The sequence below is a fragment of the Bos indicus genome, chromosome 13, assembly GCF_029378745.1.
Source record: "Bos indicus isolate NIAB-ARS_2022 breed Sahiwal x Tharparkar chromosome 13, NIAB-ARS_B.indTharparkar_mat_pri_1.0, whole genome shotgun sequence".
NCBI lineage: Eukaryota > Metazoa > Chordata > Mammalia > Artiodactyla > Bovidae > Bos > Bos indicus.
The window spans coordinates 11,309,057-11,329,077 of NC_091772.1; the positions used below are offsets into that span (position 1 = coordinate 11,309,057).

At 46.1% G+C, this 20,021-nt stretch overlaps 1 protein-coding gene across 1 annotated transcript in view; it reads left to right on the top strand.

Annotated features, from left to right (window-relative positions):
- The window catches only part of CCDC3 (coiled-coil domain containing 3), a 92,719-nt gene extending 82,012 nt beyond the window's left edge, over nt 1-10,707 (top strand). Inside the window, exon 3 of the mRNA XM_070800721.1 lies at nt 8,870-10,707. Within this exon, the coding sequence (XP_070656822.1) occupies nt 8,870-9,145 (276 nt within the window). The 3' untranslated portion in view covers nt 9,146-10,707. The remainder of the gene's footprint in view (nt 1-8,869) is intronic.
- Nucleotides 10,708-20,021: the final 9,314 nt, after the last annotated feature.

A 20,021-nucleotide genomic window follows, 5' to 3' on the forward strand; every position in this document is an offset into this window, starting at 1 on the left:
ATGTTATTGAAAACTTTCAAGTTTGCAAGGACTTATGCCACATATCAGGCTAGAAGGATGGCCCTTGAAAGTTGGCAGAGACACATCACTGTGCTTGAGTATCTGTTTGTCATCTGTGGTTTAAGGATTTTCCAGTAATATTTTTACCTATTAAAATACTGATGCTGGGACATGAGGTTAGGGACTGAGCCTGTATGTAATTATAATGGTCAGCATCTAGTGGATGAACTGCTTCCCACATGCCTCCATGTAGTCTCACCATTATCCGAATCTCCACTTTGTGAAAGGAGAAACACCCATGCAGCCTGAGCCAGATTTGAAGCTAACTCTCACTGAATCCCATCCCCAGCTCTGCCCCTTTAAGGACAGGCGGCTCCCAGGCTATCTGTCTTGATTCAGTAGCAGAAAAGCCTGTATCTGGGTTTGATAAATTCTCCAGAGCAAACAGACCCTGGGCTGACTCAGGCCCTGGATGTGGCATGTGGACAAGTCATCAGTCTCTGGGAAGTAAACAGGAGTGCGCTCACAACTTATAAATCTCTGTCACATTCCCCAGTTGGGCAGGGCGGGTGGCGGGAACCCTTTGGGTTTTTTAGCCAGTACTGATGATGCCAGGAAAACACACCAGGCATCAGGAGGAAAAGTAGAGCCTGGTCCTTAACTGCCCTTTCCTTCTAGGAGAAGGGCTGGACACTGAATGCTCAAAACCTGTGGGTGTGAAAGGCCCCAGGGAGACGAGCCTCGATCCAAGATGGGTCAGGATGATAGCGCCTTTGGAGGGAGAGCAGGACAGAGCAGGCGGCTTGCTGGGCCTAGTTTCTGCTCTCAGCTTTCCCCTCCCTGGTGGACCCTGGTGGTCCATGGTCCAGCCTTCCCGCTCTCAGCAGCCTCACCCAGATGTCCTGAGATCAGAGGGGCTGCCTTTAGGTCATCTTGGACCAAGTTCAGAGGACCACAGGGCAAGGTGGAAGCTTCAACTTGGCGTGTGTCTCCTTGGGCAACAGCAGTGACCCAAGGCCTGGAGCTTAAGGAGCTAATCAGCGGCTGTGGCAGGAATGAACTTGGCCCCCATCCCCAGTAGCAGCACGTCTGTCAACTGCTGGGTTCTAGGGGAGGCACCTACACCAGCAGGCCCTGTCCTTCCTCTCCCACAGCCTGAGATGCCATGGAGGCGGAGCATGTACATCAGAAGGCCAGCGGCCAGATCTTTAAATAAACCCTGAGATCCCAGTGACCAGGAATGGCACCCATGCCCCCGAAGAGAATCCCTGCATTGGCAAGTCAACCGTGGGTCTGTTTCCTCCCACTGTTTTCATGGGAGAGAACCCCAGCCCTGGCCAATGAGAGCCTGAAATGCCCAAGGAGGCTTTGACCAAACATTCAGAGGCACAGGACCTGGGAAGATGTCTCTGAGGCTATGACCGAGGTTGAGGGAGGACCGTGACTCACCACAGTCACTGACTCATTGCTGGCAGAACTGGGACTAGATGGAGGTGCCCCTGTTTCTACTGTGATGCCAACTGTCTGGAGTGAGTTTCTGGAACCTAAACGATCGTACTCTTCTTCCTGCTTTCCCTGGATCTTTTCTTCCTTGCACCATGGAAGGTGCTGGGAACTGAAGGAGAGCTGCTCGCTGCCTTCTCATCCTAGGATCTGTGATTTCAGCTTTACCTCCCTTGGTAGGTCCAGAAAAGCCTCAGGGGTTGGAATCAGTGTTCCATGACCTCGTGCTTCCCAATCATCCCTCCATCACAGTGGAAAATGGTGTTTGCAGGACTCCGTGGAGAGATGCAGATTCCCCCACAAGAAGCTGAGAACCGAGACTGGAATGCCACAGAATGAGACAAGTTCAGTTCCCATCATTGAGGTCTACATGCATGTAATTGAGTGGGTAGTATTTCCTGGCTCACAGCTGAGTGGACTAGCTAGGGGGTCTGGCCTCCTCCAGGCCTAGAGATGGGAAACCCTCACCCTTGAAATCAGTTGTTGTTGCCTGTGGGAGGGTTCTGCCACAGCCAAGAGAGACTGGGTGTAGTTATAGAGGTTGAGTTAATACAGGACCAGTGAGTATGGTTAATAGGTTAATGTGTATCACATCAAAGAGGAACACACAATATGCAGAATTTCTGAAATTTATGTGACAAAGAAAAACTCCATTTGTCCCCATGTGAGCATCTCATGAGATGAGCATTATGTGGACTTCACTTTGGCAGTGCTTTCTAAGTGCATTTATTGGGAGATCTGACTTTATTTCTCTGTAACTGAACTGGCAAACTTCCCTCTCTGTGGTGGCAGGGAATGGACCCGAAGCAGTACCATCTTTCCTAGTTTTAACTGTGGTCTATTCAGGAGTTGAGCACTGGCCTTTTAAGACTCTGTCTGCTTCTTCCACCATTTCTGGGGTCTTTATGAAATGTGTGCCATCTCCCAAATTTACCTGGGTTCCTATAACCTAGCATCTCCCCTTGGAAATTCAGTCTTTTCTCATCTCCATCATGTCCTACAACTCTTGTGGGTTTGGTATGGGATGTCCAAGACAACCTGGTCAGCCGGGCCTGGGAGGGAATCAGAAAAAAAAATGCATGAACTTCAGGGATCCTTAAAGCCAGTTCCTGCTCTTACTGCAACAGGGAGTCGGACGGACTTGGGACAGGACTTCACAAGGGCCATGTGGAACCCAGTACCCACTTTGCAAAGGTCGTTCCTGCTGCTCTGTTCGTTGCCCACTTTTAAATCACTGAACTTGATTCTGTTTCAACCTGCATCCCTTCATTCATTAAGGGCTTTACTCCATGACAGGTGCTAGATACAAAGATGAAAAGATGGAGCCCTTCACTTGAGTGGCTTTGACTGTCCAGGAGAGAGTTAGACTCACAGTGTGATAAACTCGACAATGGACTTGGGGAAAGATGACATGGCTCTTTCTGGAGAAATCAGGGAAGGATTCACAGAGGAGGTGACCTGGACCCTTGGAGAATAAGAATTGTCTCAGGGTTTGTGGGGTAGTTAGTGCAGGTTTCCTAAGCAGGAGTGCAGAGGCATCGGTAACTTGAGGGATAACTGAGGGAGCCGGGTGTGGAGGAGTAGATCAATCAGGAAAGTTCAGGATGCGTAACAGTCATAAAGATTCATAAGCTGTGGTCACTGTATGTCAGGTGCAATGTCAAATGCTTTACATCTATTATCTGATTTTACTTTTAAAATATTTGGCTTTGCCAGGTCTTGGTTGTGGATGTGGGATCTAGTTCCCTGACCAGGAATCAAACCGGGCCCCTCCTGCACTGGGAGCAGATTGTCTTAGCCACTGGACCACCAGGGAAGTTCCTATTAACCTTTCATCTTCAGAGTCTGTAGTAGTGGAGACGTCACTGTTCCTGTTGTATGAATGAGGAGTGGGCGGTGCTGAGGCAGCTGCATTGACGCCCCGCAGTCAGATGGGGCAGCCAGGATGCTGTCCCAGTGGTGCTTGGTTCTGAAGCTCGGGATGCCGGATCCTGCGGATCCTGCGGCGTGTCTGGTGGGGCGGGGAGCCGCGGAGCCAGTGCCGCTCGTCCGTGGGAAGAGCACCCTGCTCCAGCTCCGCCCCCACCTCTGCTGCCCGTCCTCCACGAAGCCTGTCTGGGCGTGAGCTCTGCCTTCTCCTGGGCTCCTGGCACAGGGGGACAACGGCATTTGACTTGAGGTGGAGCAGAGGACCGGGCGCCAAGTCAGAGTCATGGGAACCTCAGGTTGCTTCTCCAGAGAGTCCACGGTAGAACTGCCCTGTTGTCACTCCTGCGGCTTGAGAGTTTTCTCTTTAGCGCTGGGTATCATCCAAATTACTACTGTCCAGTCCTTTAGGAAGCCGCTCTGCTTTGCCTGGGCTCTGCTACTCGCCTCCTTGCCGCACTCTACGATGTTTAAAAACAATGATAGAATGGATAGACAGGGCCCGAGCGAACTGGAGAGAACTCGGGTTGAAGCCTGGTGGGCTCGCCATCAACGCCCCCCGGAGTTTCCTGCTTCACACAGAAAAAGGAAGCATCTTGGCCTCTGGCCTTGACTGGGTCAGAAGACACAAGGCAGTGTAAGCTTTGCGGAACTGACGAATCGTGTGACCAGTGACCCACTTCAGAGCACCTCTCACCGAGAGTGGATGCTCCTGGGCAGTGCGTGGTAGGTTCCAGAAAGCTTATCTTTCCAGTGTCCATGGGGAATCACTTTAGAAACAGTGTGTTAACCATTTTGGAAAGAGCTGTTTTGCGAACGTCCATCCAGAGGTGTGAAACCGGCAGCAGTCTGTTGAGAGAATCCCTGAGAACTTGAGCTGGCTGCCCAAAGTAGTGCTCGCACTTTGGTGTTTGAAAGTGGTGTGAAAAGAATGTGGGGTGGGCATTGAGGGTCATGGCAGACTGTGGGACCCGATGCTATTTTCATCCTTTGCACTCATCCACACTCCTTGTCTGTTTTCCCTCCAAATTCATCCAGTTGTCAACTGTTACCTTTGCATCTCGATTTGCCTTGAGCGCCTCTCAAGACGAGGGTTCCAGAATTTTCTCCTATAAAGGGCCAGGTACAATTTTAGGCTTTTTGGATCACACAGTCTGTGTTGAGGCTCCGCATCTCTGCCACTGTAGAGGAAAGGAACCACAGACTGTGTGTAAACAAAAGACTGTGGCAGTGTGTTCCAATAAAACTTTATTCACAAAAATGGGTGGTGGGCCACATCGGGTCCATGAGCCATAGTCTGTTGACCTCTGTTCTTGGTTTTAATTTCCTCCTTTTTCCCCTGTTTTGAATCTCAAGAACGGAAGGGAAATATTAAAAAGGCAAGTTGTTGATCAGTGTTGCCACTTTGGGACTTGCCTCATTTTTAACATTTCAGAAAGTACACTTTGTCTTTATAGGTTAGGTTATTTAAATTGAAAACAGCTGCGAAGGCAAGGCTCCTCTCAGTGAGCCTGTGTGTCTGCTGCCCTGAAACAGTAATTTTTAATGTACTGTCTTTTTGTTTATTAGATACAGAGCTTAGTGGCAGAATAATTCAGGAAGAACTTTGTGACATGCAGTGCCAGGCATGGTGTAATAAATGCTTCTTGCTGGAATGAACAGACATGTATCATCTAGAGGCGATTCTCTGTTGCATATGGATTCTATACATATGCATGTAGGCAGTAACATGGATACAGTTCCTCAATAGGAAGGTCCCAGAGTCCTCCTACATCGTTCTGCTCCAACTCGGACCCTACCCATGTCAAAGGGAGGCCGTGGGATCAAGAGCGACACCCTGACCAAGGAGCTGTAGTCATTCTATTCATCCTGTCTTAATAACGACCCCCCGACCCCACACACACTTCTAGCTGTTTCTGTGCTACATCTTAGTTTCTCCAGGCCATTGTCAGGGTGGTCTTTAGACTAGGGAATGACCAGGAAGCCTGGTGTGCTCCTGTCCTTGGGGGTCGCAGAGTTGGACACGACTGAATGCCTAAAAGAAGAAGAAGAGTGGGGAACAGCTGGGCCCTGGCTCTGAGGGATGCCTGTGAAGGGTGTTGATGTCTCAGGGGTACACTGACGTTCTGCCAAGAGCCTGTGTTTTTAATTAATTTATATTGGAGTAGAGTCACTTTACAATGTTGTATTAGTTCCTAATGTACAGCAAAGTGGATCAGGTATATGTATATATATATCCACTCTCTTTTGGAGTTCCTTCCATATACAGTTGGTGCTCATTAGTTATCTAGTTTATATACAGTATTAATAGTGTACATATGTTGATCCCAGTCTCCCAAAGCACCTCTTCTTTTCCTGCTCGGTGTGTATAGATTGGTTCCCTATTTCTGTTTTGCAAAGAAGAGAATCTATACCATCTTTCTAGATGTTACATACATGTGTTAATATGACATTTCTCATGTGTGTGAAGGAAAGAGAGGAGGGAGACAAGGAAGTCACAGTGAGACCTGAGTGTAACTTGGGAACTTTGTGCACCATTCTTTACATTTATTTTTTTTATTGGAGGGATAACTTCTTTACAAATGTGGATCACCATAGTTATACAATGTTTCCCCACCTGTCTAGGTCATCACAGGTCACCAGGCACTTATAATGTGTCCACAAGTCAGTTTGTCTGTTCTGTTTGTATTCCTGCCCTACAAATAGATTCATCTGTACCTTTTTCTAAATCCCACATATATGCATTAATATGATTTTTTACGGCTGAATAATATTCCATTATATATATTTGTAACACATCTTTATCCATTAAAAAATGGCCATTTTCCCCCCTTACTCTGGAGGATCACAGATGAATCAGGTAATTCCTGAGAGCCCAGGCAGAATAGTGACATAGGAGAGAGAGAGATGCAAGTGTCTCTCTTTTCTTTTTCTTTAAAATCCCACTAAATAACCCAAGTTGGAGTCTCAGGCAGTGTGGGTTGTGTTTCAAGGCTGAAGAGCTCCACTGTGCTCACAAGGCTGGCAGGAATAGATGGACAGACAAATCTACATCACAAAGATACCAATCACAAAACAGATAAGGAAGAAGTCTTCAGGGTAAAGGGGATGGGCGTGCAGGGGTGAGGACCAAGGGAGGAGAGGTAAAGACAGGAGGGACAGAAAAGACTGAAATGAAGGACATTGCTGCTTCAGCCAACCTGCCTGCTTCCAGAAAGGGCCAGTGAAGGAGGAAGCAAGCACCCTGTCCACTGCCCACCGAGGTGATCAAGCCCTGGAACCAGCCACTTGTATGTTGTCTGTGGGTCCCCAGCCTGCAGGTGGGAGTCTTACCCATGCATACACCCATGTATAGAGATCTGCCACTCCAGCCTGTTGCCAGCGGGATTTTTCTTGGTAAGAATGTTGGAAGGACTGAATTTCCCTCTACTACACAAGATGAGGTCTGAACGTCTGTCATAAATCTCTGGTCAGGGAGAGCCCACGGGACAGGGTCTGCATGGCGTGAGGAGAGCCTCTCCTGCCACTGCTGGCCAGAGTGGGCCGGTCTCACAGACTGAGAGGGGCGATGCTGGACCTGCTCTCTCAGGAGGAGAGGACAGAGAGAGAAGTAGAGAGAGTTCGGGGGTGGGAAGCATTGCCTGAATAAGGGTCCTGAGGCCCCAGGAAGGCAGATTTACCAAACGCGGTGACACTAAAATGAGAGGTTCAGGTGGCCTCTTTGCTTCCTGTGGGTGACGTGTTCAGTGGTCCCAGGGGTGCCCAGAAACTCTCCCCAGAAGGGGACACACTGAGTGCCACAACGTGTACCAACCAGGGCTCTTGGCCTCCTTAATCAATAGAAACTGATCAGAGGCCTGGCAAGAAGTTGGGAGGGAGGACAGACAGGTTCCCTTGCTTGCCTGCTCCTCATGGTGGTTGTGATTTGTGTTTTCCTGACGATTAGTGGTGTCCAGCACCTTCCACATACCAGTTGGCCACCTGTATGTCTTCTTTGGAGAAACCCCTGTTGAGGTCCTTTGCCCGAGAGGGTCTGGTGAAAATCGGGGACCATTGCAGTGTCCATAGCCAGGACTGGTGTCTTTTTTAATGCTTCAAGATTAACAACAATGTATTAACATTTTCACTTATAAACATACAAATTGCATATGCAGGGAAATATTGGTTCTGTGGACACAACAGAATACTAGACAGAGACGAGCAAGCAATCAGAAGGTGGTGTGCAGAGATGCATGGGTGGGCAAGACTCCTCCTGGGTCCCCTGGTGGATCATAGTTCTAAAGTCACTTTTGTTCACAGATAGATGCCAATTTTTTTTGTTGGGGCAGGGGAGAGGGATGTCTTATGCAGTCACGATGCTAATATCATTCTTCAGCCTTCTTATAACAGTGTTGGTTTCTGTGTGTGTTTAATACAATTACTATATTATTAGATATTTATCAGAATTATAATTATTCTAGATGATATATAATATGTATTTTTGCACATGTGGGAGTGTTTCTATCAGATGAAGCCTCAGAATGACTACATCAAGGCTACATGCAGTCTTCATTTTGATACAGCCAGATTGTCCTTTATAGGAGTTTACTCTCCACCTGCAGTATATGAGAATGCCTATTTCCCCAAATACGGACTCTGATTTTACCAAAGGATAAAATTGAAATTTCATTTTGTTGAAAGAAATCAATCCATTGTGGATCTACTTTGCATTTACCTTCTTAAGAGTAGGGTTAAGCTTTTCCTGTATACTACCTTTCCTGTAGACCATCCATATTCTCTGTGCATTTTTCTATTTTAGGTTTTGTTCTTTTGGGTCACTAGAGCTGTCCTTTTTGCTAGAGTGACAAATATTTAGAATTTTTTTTTTTTTCCTGTAAGAAACCAAAGGGTCTTAGGTAAGAAACAAACTCTATTTTTCAAAAGAGGCGCTCACTTGCAGTCCATTCCACAGCGACTAGAAAGATCTCCAGAATGAGGGTATTTGCACCTTGGTGCCAGCAAAGCTCTGTGGTGGAAATATGCTGAAGGCCCACCAAGTTTCCCTAGGTGATCCTCAAGCTTTGGCTTTCCTGAAAAATGTTCTAGACAGATTGGAACTGCACAGGTAAAAGCGCTGACAGAGGAGAGCACAAGGTGAAGACTGACTGCTCCAACAGGGGAGAGACAGGATGCAAATGGATAAGCACGTAAGACAATCCATGGAGCATCTTTTTACAGCAAAAGCATCTAGGTACCCAACACAGAAAGCAAGAGCCGGGCTCTGCAGTGCGGTCCACAGCGGGGAAGCAAAAAGGGGTATGAGGGCTGGCCTTATTCCGGGGTCAGGCCATTAGTGACAGGAGGCCTGTGCCTTGGGGCTGGCAACCCCAGGAAGCTTACCTGGGGAGGTTTCTGAAACTTACCTGCCTCTCTCTCTCCCAACCTCACGTTTCCTCCCCAGCTCATGTGTTCCTCGGTGCAGAAGGCCCTGTTTGAGGAGGAGGACCACGTCAAGAAGCTGCAGCAGAAGGTCGCTACCCTGGAGAAGCGGAACAAGCAGCTGCGGGAGCGGGTGAAGAAGGTCAAGCGATCCCTGCGGCAGGCGCGGAAGAACGGCCGCCACCTGGAGCTGCTGAACCGCAAGCTGAGCGAGAAGCTGGCGGCAGCGGCGGGCGCGCTCCCACACATCAACGCGCTGGGCCGCGAGCCCGCGGGTGCCCCCTACCTGCGGGGTTAGCGGGCATGGAGCGCAGGCCTCCCCTGGTCCCAGGCGGGGCCCTTCCCAGGGTGTGGAAAGGGAGGCAGGACTTGTACGCGCACATAGCTCAAGAACCCTCGTAGATGACGTTTTTACTCTGCATTTGGTAGCGGCTACTGGGTTTACAGGGCAAGTCTCCTGTCTCCTTGGCTGCCCAATTCCTGCCCTCCCGTGTGCCTGGGGCCTGACCCTGGCATCGAGGAGCAGCTGGGAAAGTGCACTTATTAGGGAAAGAACATTTCAGAATCTCTCTAGGGGCACAAGGACTCAAGGGGTTCAGCCTCCATTTTCAAGGAAAGGCAGTATGGTCTCAGTTCTGAGTGGCAGGACCACCCTGAGCTTGGAGTGTTGAGAAGCAAGTGGTGGCACCTTCTGGTGTCATTAAGACTTAATGAGCCCATCACAGGTCAGGGAATGGAACTAGGAGTCGGGTGGAGGTAATCGAGTGGGGTGAATAATGCCTGCTGTTCAACAGCAGCTGCCCAGCGTCCCAGGGGACTCCCATGGGCCACTTTAACCTAAAGGGGAACTGCCTTTATGGGCCTGTCGTGTCTCATCACAGCACATTTCTAAGTTGGAAGAGCCTCAACTTCCACGGCTAAATCTGAACTTACTGTTTGCTCAGTGCTTGGTTCCAACTTCTCCGAATTCCACTTCTCCGAGGTGAGCTGACCCAACATGCTGTGAACTTCTGTTGTGCAAAGACATTTCTTTACCTACCGGGGCCTGAGGACCTTGCCTCCTTACCGTCTGCGCTCTGCTCATGAAAGGGCTTGTGGCAGGCCTCCCGATCCTGCCTTCTTTACACAAATGCTTTCCCCCGACCTGGACTGTCCAGACAGACCCCAGCAGTAGTGCTTGAGTGTTGGCCCGCTTCTCACCGCGGTAGATTTTGTGTATGGTCACTTCACCTTCTTTGGGAAGAAACCTTTAGAGAGAGAGGTATTGCGAATATCTTTTACTTACAATTTGCCGTGCTAACACTTGAGCCCTTGACTTACCCACATGTGATCAGATCCCAGGTGTGTGTTTAAGTAGTCACCCACCCCTTGGTTATCCTCTGCTAATGATCCTGTAGACCAACCACTTTCCCTTCCCTGCCCCGTAACCACCCCAGATACAGGAGGGCCTGATAGTGCCATCCTCTCCACTGGAAATGCTCAAATTTCCATCCACTGCCTTTAGAAACATCATGTCTTCCTTGCTCTTGGAGACTGTCTGGGGTGTGAGCCTTGTGTCCCTTGGTGGCAGGTGATGGCCTTGGGGGAGAAGTTGGTGCCCTGGTCTGCACAGCAGGGGGACCTCTCAAAGGCTCTTCACTGCCACGCTTCTGCCAGCACTTTATTAGTCATAGTCTTCACAGTCTGGTACAACAGGAGATGTGTCTTCTGGTTTCTTCTTCCCAGGGACGTTCCATTCTGTAGTTTCACTGCCACCCACGGGTGATTTACAGCCAGCGTCTGGAGCACTGTGGAAGCTGGGTCTCTTCAGATGAGTTATGTTCTGCCTTTTCAATAAAGATGAGCAGTAGTTCAGCCACAGCAGCAAAGTGATGTGTGTTTCTTTTGGAGCAGGGAGACTGCAGGATTTCCAGCCTGAGCCTGGAAAGGCTATTTCTATCCTCTGGGGGTCATACCTGGGATAAAGGGGAGACTGAGCCCAGTCCACCTTCGCTGTCTCCTGGGTTCCCATCTTCCCGTACACCTGCAGACAAGCCGTGTGATCCTGGCCTCACGTCATGAGGGACACGCATCTTCATTAATCAATGCCTTCAAAAGTGCACTCTGATCTATGCCAATGGGAATGCCCCAAGTCCTCATTATCTGCCATACTGTCATCTTACAGCTCCCCTCGCCACTGGCTCGTTGCATGAGTAGGAATTGTTCATGCAGGAAAAACCCAAGAACTGCTCAGAACTTCACACACTTTAGCCAGCCTATCACAGCACGGCCTCTGAGCCCCGGGGTTTGGTTCCACTCGGTGTGATTTTGCCAAAGTCATATAATAAGCAGGAGGCCAATAGATTGTAGCATCTTTTAAACCTGTGTCCCCAGGAGTCACAGACTCATGGCATATGGCCCACACCTCATGTTAGGGTGAGGCTGCGTCTGAAGGTAACCCTTACTGGAATACGGGTCTGGGCTACTGTCGCACACCACCCCCACACCCCTCCCCGTCCTCATTTATTTAAACACACACCACACATTTGTGCTACCTGCCTAGCAGCAGAAGTTAACAGGAATTCCTGCTTCTGTGGCGCAAGTCTCCATCTTCCTTGGGGGAAGAGAGAAGGTGAACTCCTATCACACGACTACAGATCAGTTGTTAGCTCAGCAGTGTCCATATTCTATGACGGTTTAGGCTCTTGCACACACACCTAATTTAATACTAATTTCATCAACAGTGATTCTGATCATCATTGCCCAGGGTGCACACTAGGACAGGTGGCCTGTCAAGCCTCCAAGTCCATCTTTCTTTCTTTGCATGTGCTCACCTACAGGACGGGGATGGCTTCACTCCTGCCATAAAGGCTGTCAAGAGGGTTGAAATTACTCCTAAAGATGCTCAGCATGATGCCTGAGAGCCCATACACATGCAATAGGTATAATACAAATCTTTACTGTGAGTGTTAAGTACTCACCAGAAGGGCCCAATGCATGTCATAAGGAAGAGGATTGGTGGGATGCCACGTGATCTTCTCATCACCTTTCTAATCACTGTAAAATATTCCAGCTCTTTTCCATGCTCGTTTCTGAACCAGCCACTTTTCTTTCACAGTCAGTACTTGGTTGTTCCTCTAAATTTACCATGAAAATATAGTCCATCAGAAGTGTGTTTCCTCCCCTTCCTAGGGTCGCACAACCTGAACTTGAGACTTCAAGTTTTATTCAGTGGATAGGCTGAGGACCTAAGCCTGGGAAGTGCGTCTCAGCTAGCTCTGAAGGACTGTTCCAAAGAGGTAAGGGAGGAGCCAGAATACATGAGTCATTGCAAAAACAAAACATGACTGCCCTGGTGGCTCAGACGGTAAAGCGTCTGTCTACAATGCGGGGGACCCAGGTTCAATCCCTGGGTTGGGAAGATCCCCTGGAGAAGGAAATGGCAATCCACTCCAGTACTATTGCCTGGAAAATCCCATGGACAGAGGAGCCTGGTAGGCTACAGTCCATGGGGTCGCAAAGAGTCAGACACGACTGAGCAACTTCACTTTATACTTTCACTTTTAAGGAAAAACCAGACATCTCAAGTTAATGAACTGAGCATATCTATAAACTGAGCATATCTTCCCGTATCTGTGTATGGGAAGATAGAAGAATCTGGGCTTACTGGAATCAGTCCTTTGGTAAGCATCTTACCTGTCTGGGGCCAGCATCCTATTTCCCTCTATCCTGAATCCCCTCGGCGCACAGTCGGCTGCTGCGGTGGCTGCTGGCCCGTTGGCCACACCATCCTTTGTTTACTGATATGGCAGGGGACATTCTTCATCCACACTAGTGCGTCACTATCTGGTCTGCCCCTCTTCTCTCCTCCCTCCCAACTCAAAGGAAGAAACAACACATCCCTCTGGCCCACATCCAGGGTCAAACCCTTTCTCCTGAGTCCATATTGCTCCTCTCAAAACCTGGCTCCACCAATGTTCCCTCATCATGTGTGTGTGTGGCCTTTTTTATTAAGTAATTTTATACAACAAATTGAAAGTCATGTCAAACATAAATGCAGTGCAAATAAGCTGTTCATGTGAAAACAGAATAAATGCATACAAAATATGTACAATATCATGAGCCTTAGTGAAGGCGCAGAAGCTAGAAGACTTGAGGCCAAGTAATGCCTTTGCACTGGGTTTTCAGGTAAAATATGGGATTCTGTATTTTATAAGTGAACAAAAAGTATTTTTAGAACCAGTATGACCCAAATATTGCACAGGACCTACCTTACAACATTCATTCATTGTTCGTTCGTTATTGAAGTTTAACTGGGCATCCTGTATTTTTCTTTGCTAAACTTGGCAACTCTACTCTGAGCTTTAGTGGATTTTCACTGATAAGATAATAATACCTAGATAGCTAATCTGGCTGTTAAGATACTCAAAAGGGGTACAATGATAGCATGTCATGAATCTTCTTTGACTTAAATATATTCAGCTCTATGCCTATCTGCTGATGTCTCCAAAAAAGAGACAATCAGAGAGTGAGAAAGAAACAGACTAAGACATGGAGAGGGAGACGCAAAATAGCAGGGACCACCCACCCAGCCCTCCACTGCCAGAGCACACGCCCGGGGTGAGAGCGAGACGGGAGGCTGCTTTTGCTGTCCTCGGTCTCCCTGACGCTGCTTCTCATAATGTGAACACCTGGTGGTTCCAGAGTGTGATTCCAGTGTTGAAAGATACTGACTTTTAAAGTGTATTTCCTAATTGGAGTGTACTTGCTTTACGATGTTCTACTGTACAACTACGTGAATCAGCTGTAGGTATACATATATCCCCTCCCTCCTGGACCTCCCTCCCACCCCTCTAGGTCATCACAGAGCACCGAGCTGAGCTCCCTGTGCTATGCAGGAGCTTCCCACTAGCTTCTATTTTACACATGGTAGCGTGTATATGTCAATCCCAATCTCCCACTTCATCCCACCCTCTCCTTTCCCTCCATGTCCAAAAGTCCATTCTCTACATCTGTGTCTCTATTCTTACCCTGCAAATAGGTTCATCAGTACTATTCTCTTGATTCTATATACATGTGTTAATATACAATGTTTTTCTCTTCTGACTTACTTCACTCTGTATGACAGACTCTAGCTTCATCCACATCACTGAAAATGACCCAATTTCATTCCTTTTAATGGCTATTCAGAAACAGTTTAGAAAGGATTGAGGCTGTCTTTAAAGATGGTGACACTGAAGGATCCTGGACTCCCTGCCTCCAGTGGACACCAAATGGACAGCTACACAGAGCAACTCTCTCTGAAGAAACTAACTGGTTAAGCACCTCTTACAAAATGAGGGACCAAGATAATGCCTATGTCGAAATGAGTAGGAAAGGCTGAGACACACTCTTGCTAAACCCCCAGTGGTGTCACAGAGCCCTACAACTGAAAGGGAATAGCCAAATGCCAGTTTCTCCTTGAGGGATGAAGGGTCTAGACCCCATATCTACAACTCCAGGTTTTAAGATTCCCACCCAAAGGCCTTCAGACAAGTTCCTAGCTCTAAAAGTCAATGGGGTTTGAATCCACCAGTTAGTTCCACAGACAATGGAAGCAAAGCAGCAGTTGTTAAAGGCACAAACACTCACCTCAGCAATCCCCTCGAGGGCAGCGCAGATCAAGCCCACTTCCCAGTCTGTCTCTGGATGGGATACTTTAAACGCTGCTGCCTGAGGGTCAGGCCTCTAATTGAGCATCTATCTAGGGGCTGACTGCAATCCTCCCCAAAGGTACCACCCCTGCCCGCTCTCTCTGACCTGCTCCAAGTTGCCAGGCCCTCCCTGAAAGAAACCTGTACACACATCTGTACCTCAGCTTTTGTGGCTACTGGTAGAGGATGGGTCCCCAGATCAGCCGTCTCTGACAGCCACCAGGGTGTGCCTTCAGAAGCCGGAGAGGACAACAGAGGCGATTTTAAACTGCACACCCTTCTCCCCCCAGGGCTTAGCACAGAGAGGGCATACAGAAATGCTCGACTCCCAGTCCTTTCCTGAAAAGAGTCCATTTGCCTACTTTTAAAGCTTCTCCTCCCCACTCCAGTATTCTTGGGCTTCCCTGGTGGTTCAGATGGTAAAGAATCCATCTGAAATGCAGGAGACCTGGGTTCGATCCCTGGGTTGGGAAGATCCCCTGGAGGAGGGCATGGCAACCCACTCCAGTATGCTTGCCTGGAGAATCCCCATGGACAGTCTGCCAGGGTTCACAAAGGGTGAGACACGACCAACTAAGCACAAAGCTTCTGCCTGAGGGTCAGCCTTCTAACGTATTCTGCACCTAGGGGTGGACTGTGATCCTCCCTTAAGGGCAGGGAAGCCAGCAGACACCTCTCCCTCCAGCCTATCCCGGGTTTCTAGTTATCTCCCTGGAAGGAGCCTGGACACAAGTCTCTGTGCCCCAGCTTTTGTGGCTGCCTCCTCGGGGATAGGTGCCCAAACTGCTTGGTTCTGAGAGCAAACAGGACTTACATTCATGTAGCGAACAAAGACATTCTTAACACATTATTGACCAGAGACATATTAATACATCTTCTGTTACCCAAACATTATTCACTGTACAACTTATGACTGTCATTATTATTCACATTTTGCTCTGTGAGGTTTTTGTTCCTACCTTATGTATATTATAAATCCAAGTTAATAATACTATAAAATTTTCAAAAATGATGCATCACCAAATTTTGAGTGAAGAAGAATTTTTTGGTCAATTTTATGCAGATACTTTCTCTTGATTGTCTGAGCAACATATACCTTAGTGTCTCAGAAGAAGATTGGAGAAGGAAATGGCAACCCACTCCAGTATTCTTGCCTGGAGAATCCCCATGGACAGAGGAGCCTGGCAGGCTTCAGTCCATGGGGTCACAAAGAGTGACACAATTGAGTGACTAAGACAGAAGAAGACAGTTCTTTAGGACTTCTCTGGTGGTCCAGTGGTTAAGAATCTGCTAGCCAATGCAGGGGAGATTCCATGTCACCTGGCAATTAAGCCCGTGTGCCACAACTACTGAGCCCATACACCTAGAGCCTGTGCTCTGCAAAGAGAAGCCATCGCAATGAGAAGCCCGCACACTGCAGCTAGAGAGTAGCTCCCCCGCCTCTGCTCTCTGCAACGAGAAAGCCTGCACATAGCAACGAAGATCCAGTACAACGAAAAATAAATTATAAAAAAGATGACAGTTCTTCAGGTATAGTTATCACTCAGATGATTTGAACATTAGACCAACAAAAAGACAAAAAAACCTTAGTGCCTGACTCTGCCACAGAAAGTGAAAATGAAACTCACGGTGCTGGAGAATGCTCCTTTGCTCCCGCAGAAGAGTGGATTGAAGACATTTCATGAAAATTAGAAGACTTTATAGGTGTGTCAGATATAATGACTGAATGTAATAACCTGCAAAGTGTTACTGAAATAACAGAATTAATTTTGGGTAACTGCTTTTTTGAGTTAGTCGCTTCTCAAACTTTTATCACCAACAGAATGAAAAATCATGTAAAAAGTATGATAAAGCTTTAAAATGGACTCATGTAACCAACAGTGACATAGAAATTTCTTTTAAAGAAGTTTCTTGAATTCATAATTTTGGTGGACAAATGAGAAAGTCACACTGGATCCATTATTTGAAACATCTATCTTTCCCAAGGTTATGACAAGAAGAAAGTTTGAACAAATAATAACATTTCTTCACTTTAAACATAACTTGGAAACTCTACTCTCTGAAGACAGACTTTCATAAATTAAACACTGATTATGCCAAAGCCTTTGACTGTGTGGATCACAATAAACTGTGGAAAATTCTTCAAGAGATGGGAATACCAGACAACCTGATCTGCCTCTTGAGAAATTTGTATGCAGGTCAGGAAGCAACAGTTAGAACTGGACATGGAACAACAGACTGGTTCCAAATAGGAAAAGGAGTTCATCAAGGCTGTATATTGTCACCCTGTTTATTTAACTTATATGCAGAGTACATCATGAGAAACGCTGGGCTGGGAGAAACACAAGCTGGAATCAAGATTGCCAAGAGAAATATCAATAACCTCAGATATGCAGATGACACCACCCTTATGGCAGAAAGTGAAGAGGAACTCAAAAGCCTCTTGATGAAAGTGAAAGTGGAGAGTGAAAAAGTTGGCTTAAAGCTCAACATTCAGAAAACGAAGATCATGACATCCGGTCCCACCACTTCATGGGAAATAGATGGAGAAACAGTGGAAACAGTGTCGGACTTTATTTTTGGGGGCTCAAAAATCACTGCAGATGGTGACTACAGCCATGAAATTAAAAGACGCTTACTCCTTGGAAGGAAAGTTATGACCAACCTAGATAGCATATTCAAAAGTAGAGACATTACTTTGTTTTGTTTTGTTTTTTAATTTTATTTTATTTTTAAACTTTACGTAATTGTATTAGTTTTGCCAAACATCAAAATGAATCCATCACAGGTATACATGTGCTCCCCCTCCTGAACCCTCCTCCCTCCCCATACCATCCCTCCAAGTCGTCCCAGTGCACCAGCCCCAAGCATCCAGTATCGTGCATTGAACCTGGACTGGCATCTCGTTTCATACGTGATATTTTACATGTTTCAATGCCATTCTCCCAAATCTTCCCACCCTCTCCCTCTCCCACAGAGTCCATAAGACTGTTCCATACATCAGCGTCACTTTTGCTGTCTCGTACACAGGGTTATTGTTATCATCTTTCTAAATTCCATATATATGCGTTAGTATACTGTATTGGTGTTTTTCCTTCTGGCTTACTTCACTCTGTATAATAGGCTCCAGTTTCATCCACCTCATTAGAACTGATTCAAATGTATTCTTTTTAATGGCTGAGTAATACTCCATTGTGTATATGTACCACAGCTTTCTTATCCATTCATCTGCTGATGGGCATCTAGGTTGCTTCCATGTCCTGGCTATTATAAACAGTGCTGCGATGAACACTGGGGTACACGTGTCTCTTTCCCTTCTGGTTTCCTCAGTGTGTATGCCCAGCAGTGGGATTGCTAGATCATAAGGCAGTTCTATTTCCAGTTTTTTAAGGAATCTCCACACTGTTCTCCATAGTGGCTGTACTAGTTTGCATTCCCACCAACAGTGTAAGAGGGTTCCCTTTCCTCCACACCCTCTCCAACATTTATTATTTGTAGACTTTTGGATCGCAGCCATTCTGACTGGTGTGAAATGGTACCTCATAGTGGTCTTGATTTGCATTTCTCTGATAATGAGTGATGTTGAGCATCTTTTCATGTGTTTGTTAGCCATCTGTATGTCGTCTTTGGAGAAACGTCTATTTAGTTCTTTGGCCCATTTTTTGATTGGGTCATTTATTTTTCTGGAGTTGAGCTGGAGGAGTTGCTTGTATATTTTTGAGATTAGTTGTTTGTCAGTTGCTTCATTTGCTATTATTTTCTCCCATTCTGAAGGCTGTCTTTTCACCTTGCTGATAGTTTCCTTTGATGTGCAGAAGCTTTTAAGGTTAATTAGGTCCCATTTGTTTATTTTTGCTTTTATTTCCGATATTCTGGGAGGTGGGTCATAGAAGATCCTGCTGTTATGTATGTCAGAGAGTGTTTTGCCTATGTTCTCCTCTAGGAGTTTTATAGTTTCTGGTCTTATGTTTAGATCTTTAATCCATTTTGAGTTTATTTTTGCGTATGGTGTTAGAAAGTGTTCTAGTTTCATTCTTTTACAAGTGGTTGACCAGTTTTCCCAGCACCACTTGTTAAAGAGATTGTCTTTAATCCATTGTATATTCTTGCCTCCTTTGTCAAAGATAAGGTGTCCATATGTGCATGGTTTTATCTCTGGGCTTTCTATTTTGTTCCATTGATCTATATTTCTGTCTTTGTGCCAGTACCATACTGTCTTGATAACTGTGGCTTTGTAGTAGAGCCTGAAGTCAGGTAGGTTGATTCCTCCAGTTCCATTCTTTTTTCTCAAGATCGCTTTGGCTATTCGAGGTTTTTTGTATTTCCATACAAATTGTGAAATTATTTGTTCTAGCTCTGTGAAGAATACTGTTGGTAGCTTGATAGGGATTGCATTGAATCTATAGATTGCTTTGGGTAGTATACTCATTTTCACTATATTGATTCTTCCAATCCATGAGCATGGTATATTTCTCCATCTATTAGTGTCCTCTTTGATTTCTTTCACCAGTGTTTTATAGTTTTCTATATATAGGTCTTTAGTTTCTTTAGGTAGATATATTCCTAAGTATTTTATTCTTTCCGTTGCAATGGTGAATGGGATTGTTTCCTTAATTTCTCTTTCTGTTTTCTCATTATTAGTGTATAGGAATGCAAGGGATTTCTGTGTGTTGATTTTATATCCTGCAACTTTACTATAGTCATTGATTAGTTCCAGTAATTTTCTGGTGGAGTCTTTAGGGTTTTCTATGTAGAGGATCATGTCATCTGCAAATAGTGAGAGTTTTACTTCTTCTTTTCCAATTTGGATTCCTTTTATTTCTTTTTCTGCTCTGATTGCTGTGGCCAAAACTTCCTAAACTATGTTGAATAGTAATGGTGAAAGTGGGCACCCTTGTCTTGTTCCTGACTTTAGAGGAAATGCTTTCAATTTTTCACCATTGAGGATAATGTTTGCTGTGGGTTTGTCATATATAGCTTTTATTATGTTGAGGTATGTTCCTTCTATTCCTGCTTTCTGGAGAGTTTTTATCATAAATGGGTGTTGAATTTTGTCAAAGGCTTTCTCTGCATCTATTGAGATAATCATATGGTTTTTATTTTTCAATTTGTTAATGTGGTGTATTACATTGATTGATTTGCGGATATTGAAGAATCCTTGCATCCCTGGGATAAAGCCCACTTGGTCATGGTGTATGATCTTTTTAATGTGTTGTTGGATTCTGGTTGCTAGAATTTTGTTGAGGATTTTTGCATCTATGTTCATCAGTGATATTGGCCTGTAGTTTTCTTTTTTTGTGGCATCTTTGTCAGGTTTTGGTATTAGGGTGATGGTGGCCTCATAGAATGAGTTTGGAAGTTTGCCTTCCTCTGCAATTTTTTGGAAGAGTTTGAGCAGGATAGGTGTCAGCTCTTCTCTAAATTTTTGGTAGAATTCAGCTGTGAAGCCATCTGGACCTGGGCTTTTGTTTGCTGGAAGATTTTTGATTACAGTTTCAATTT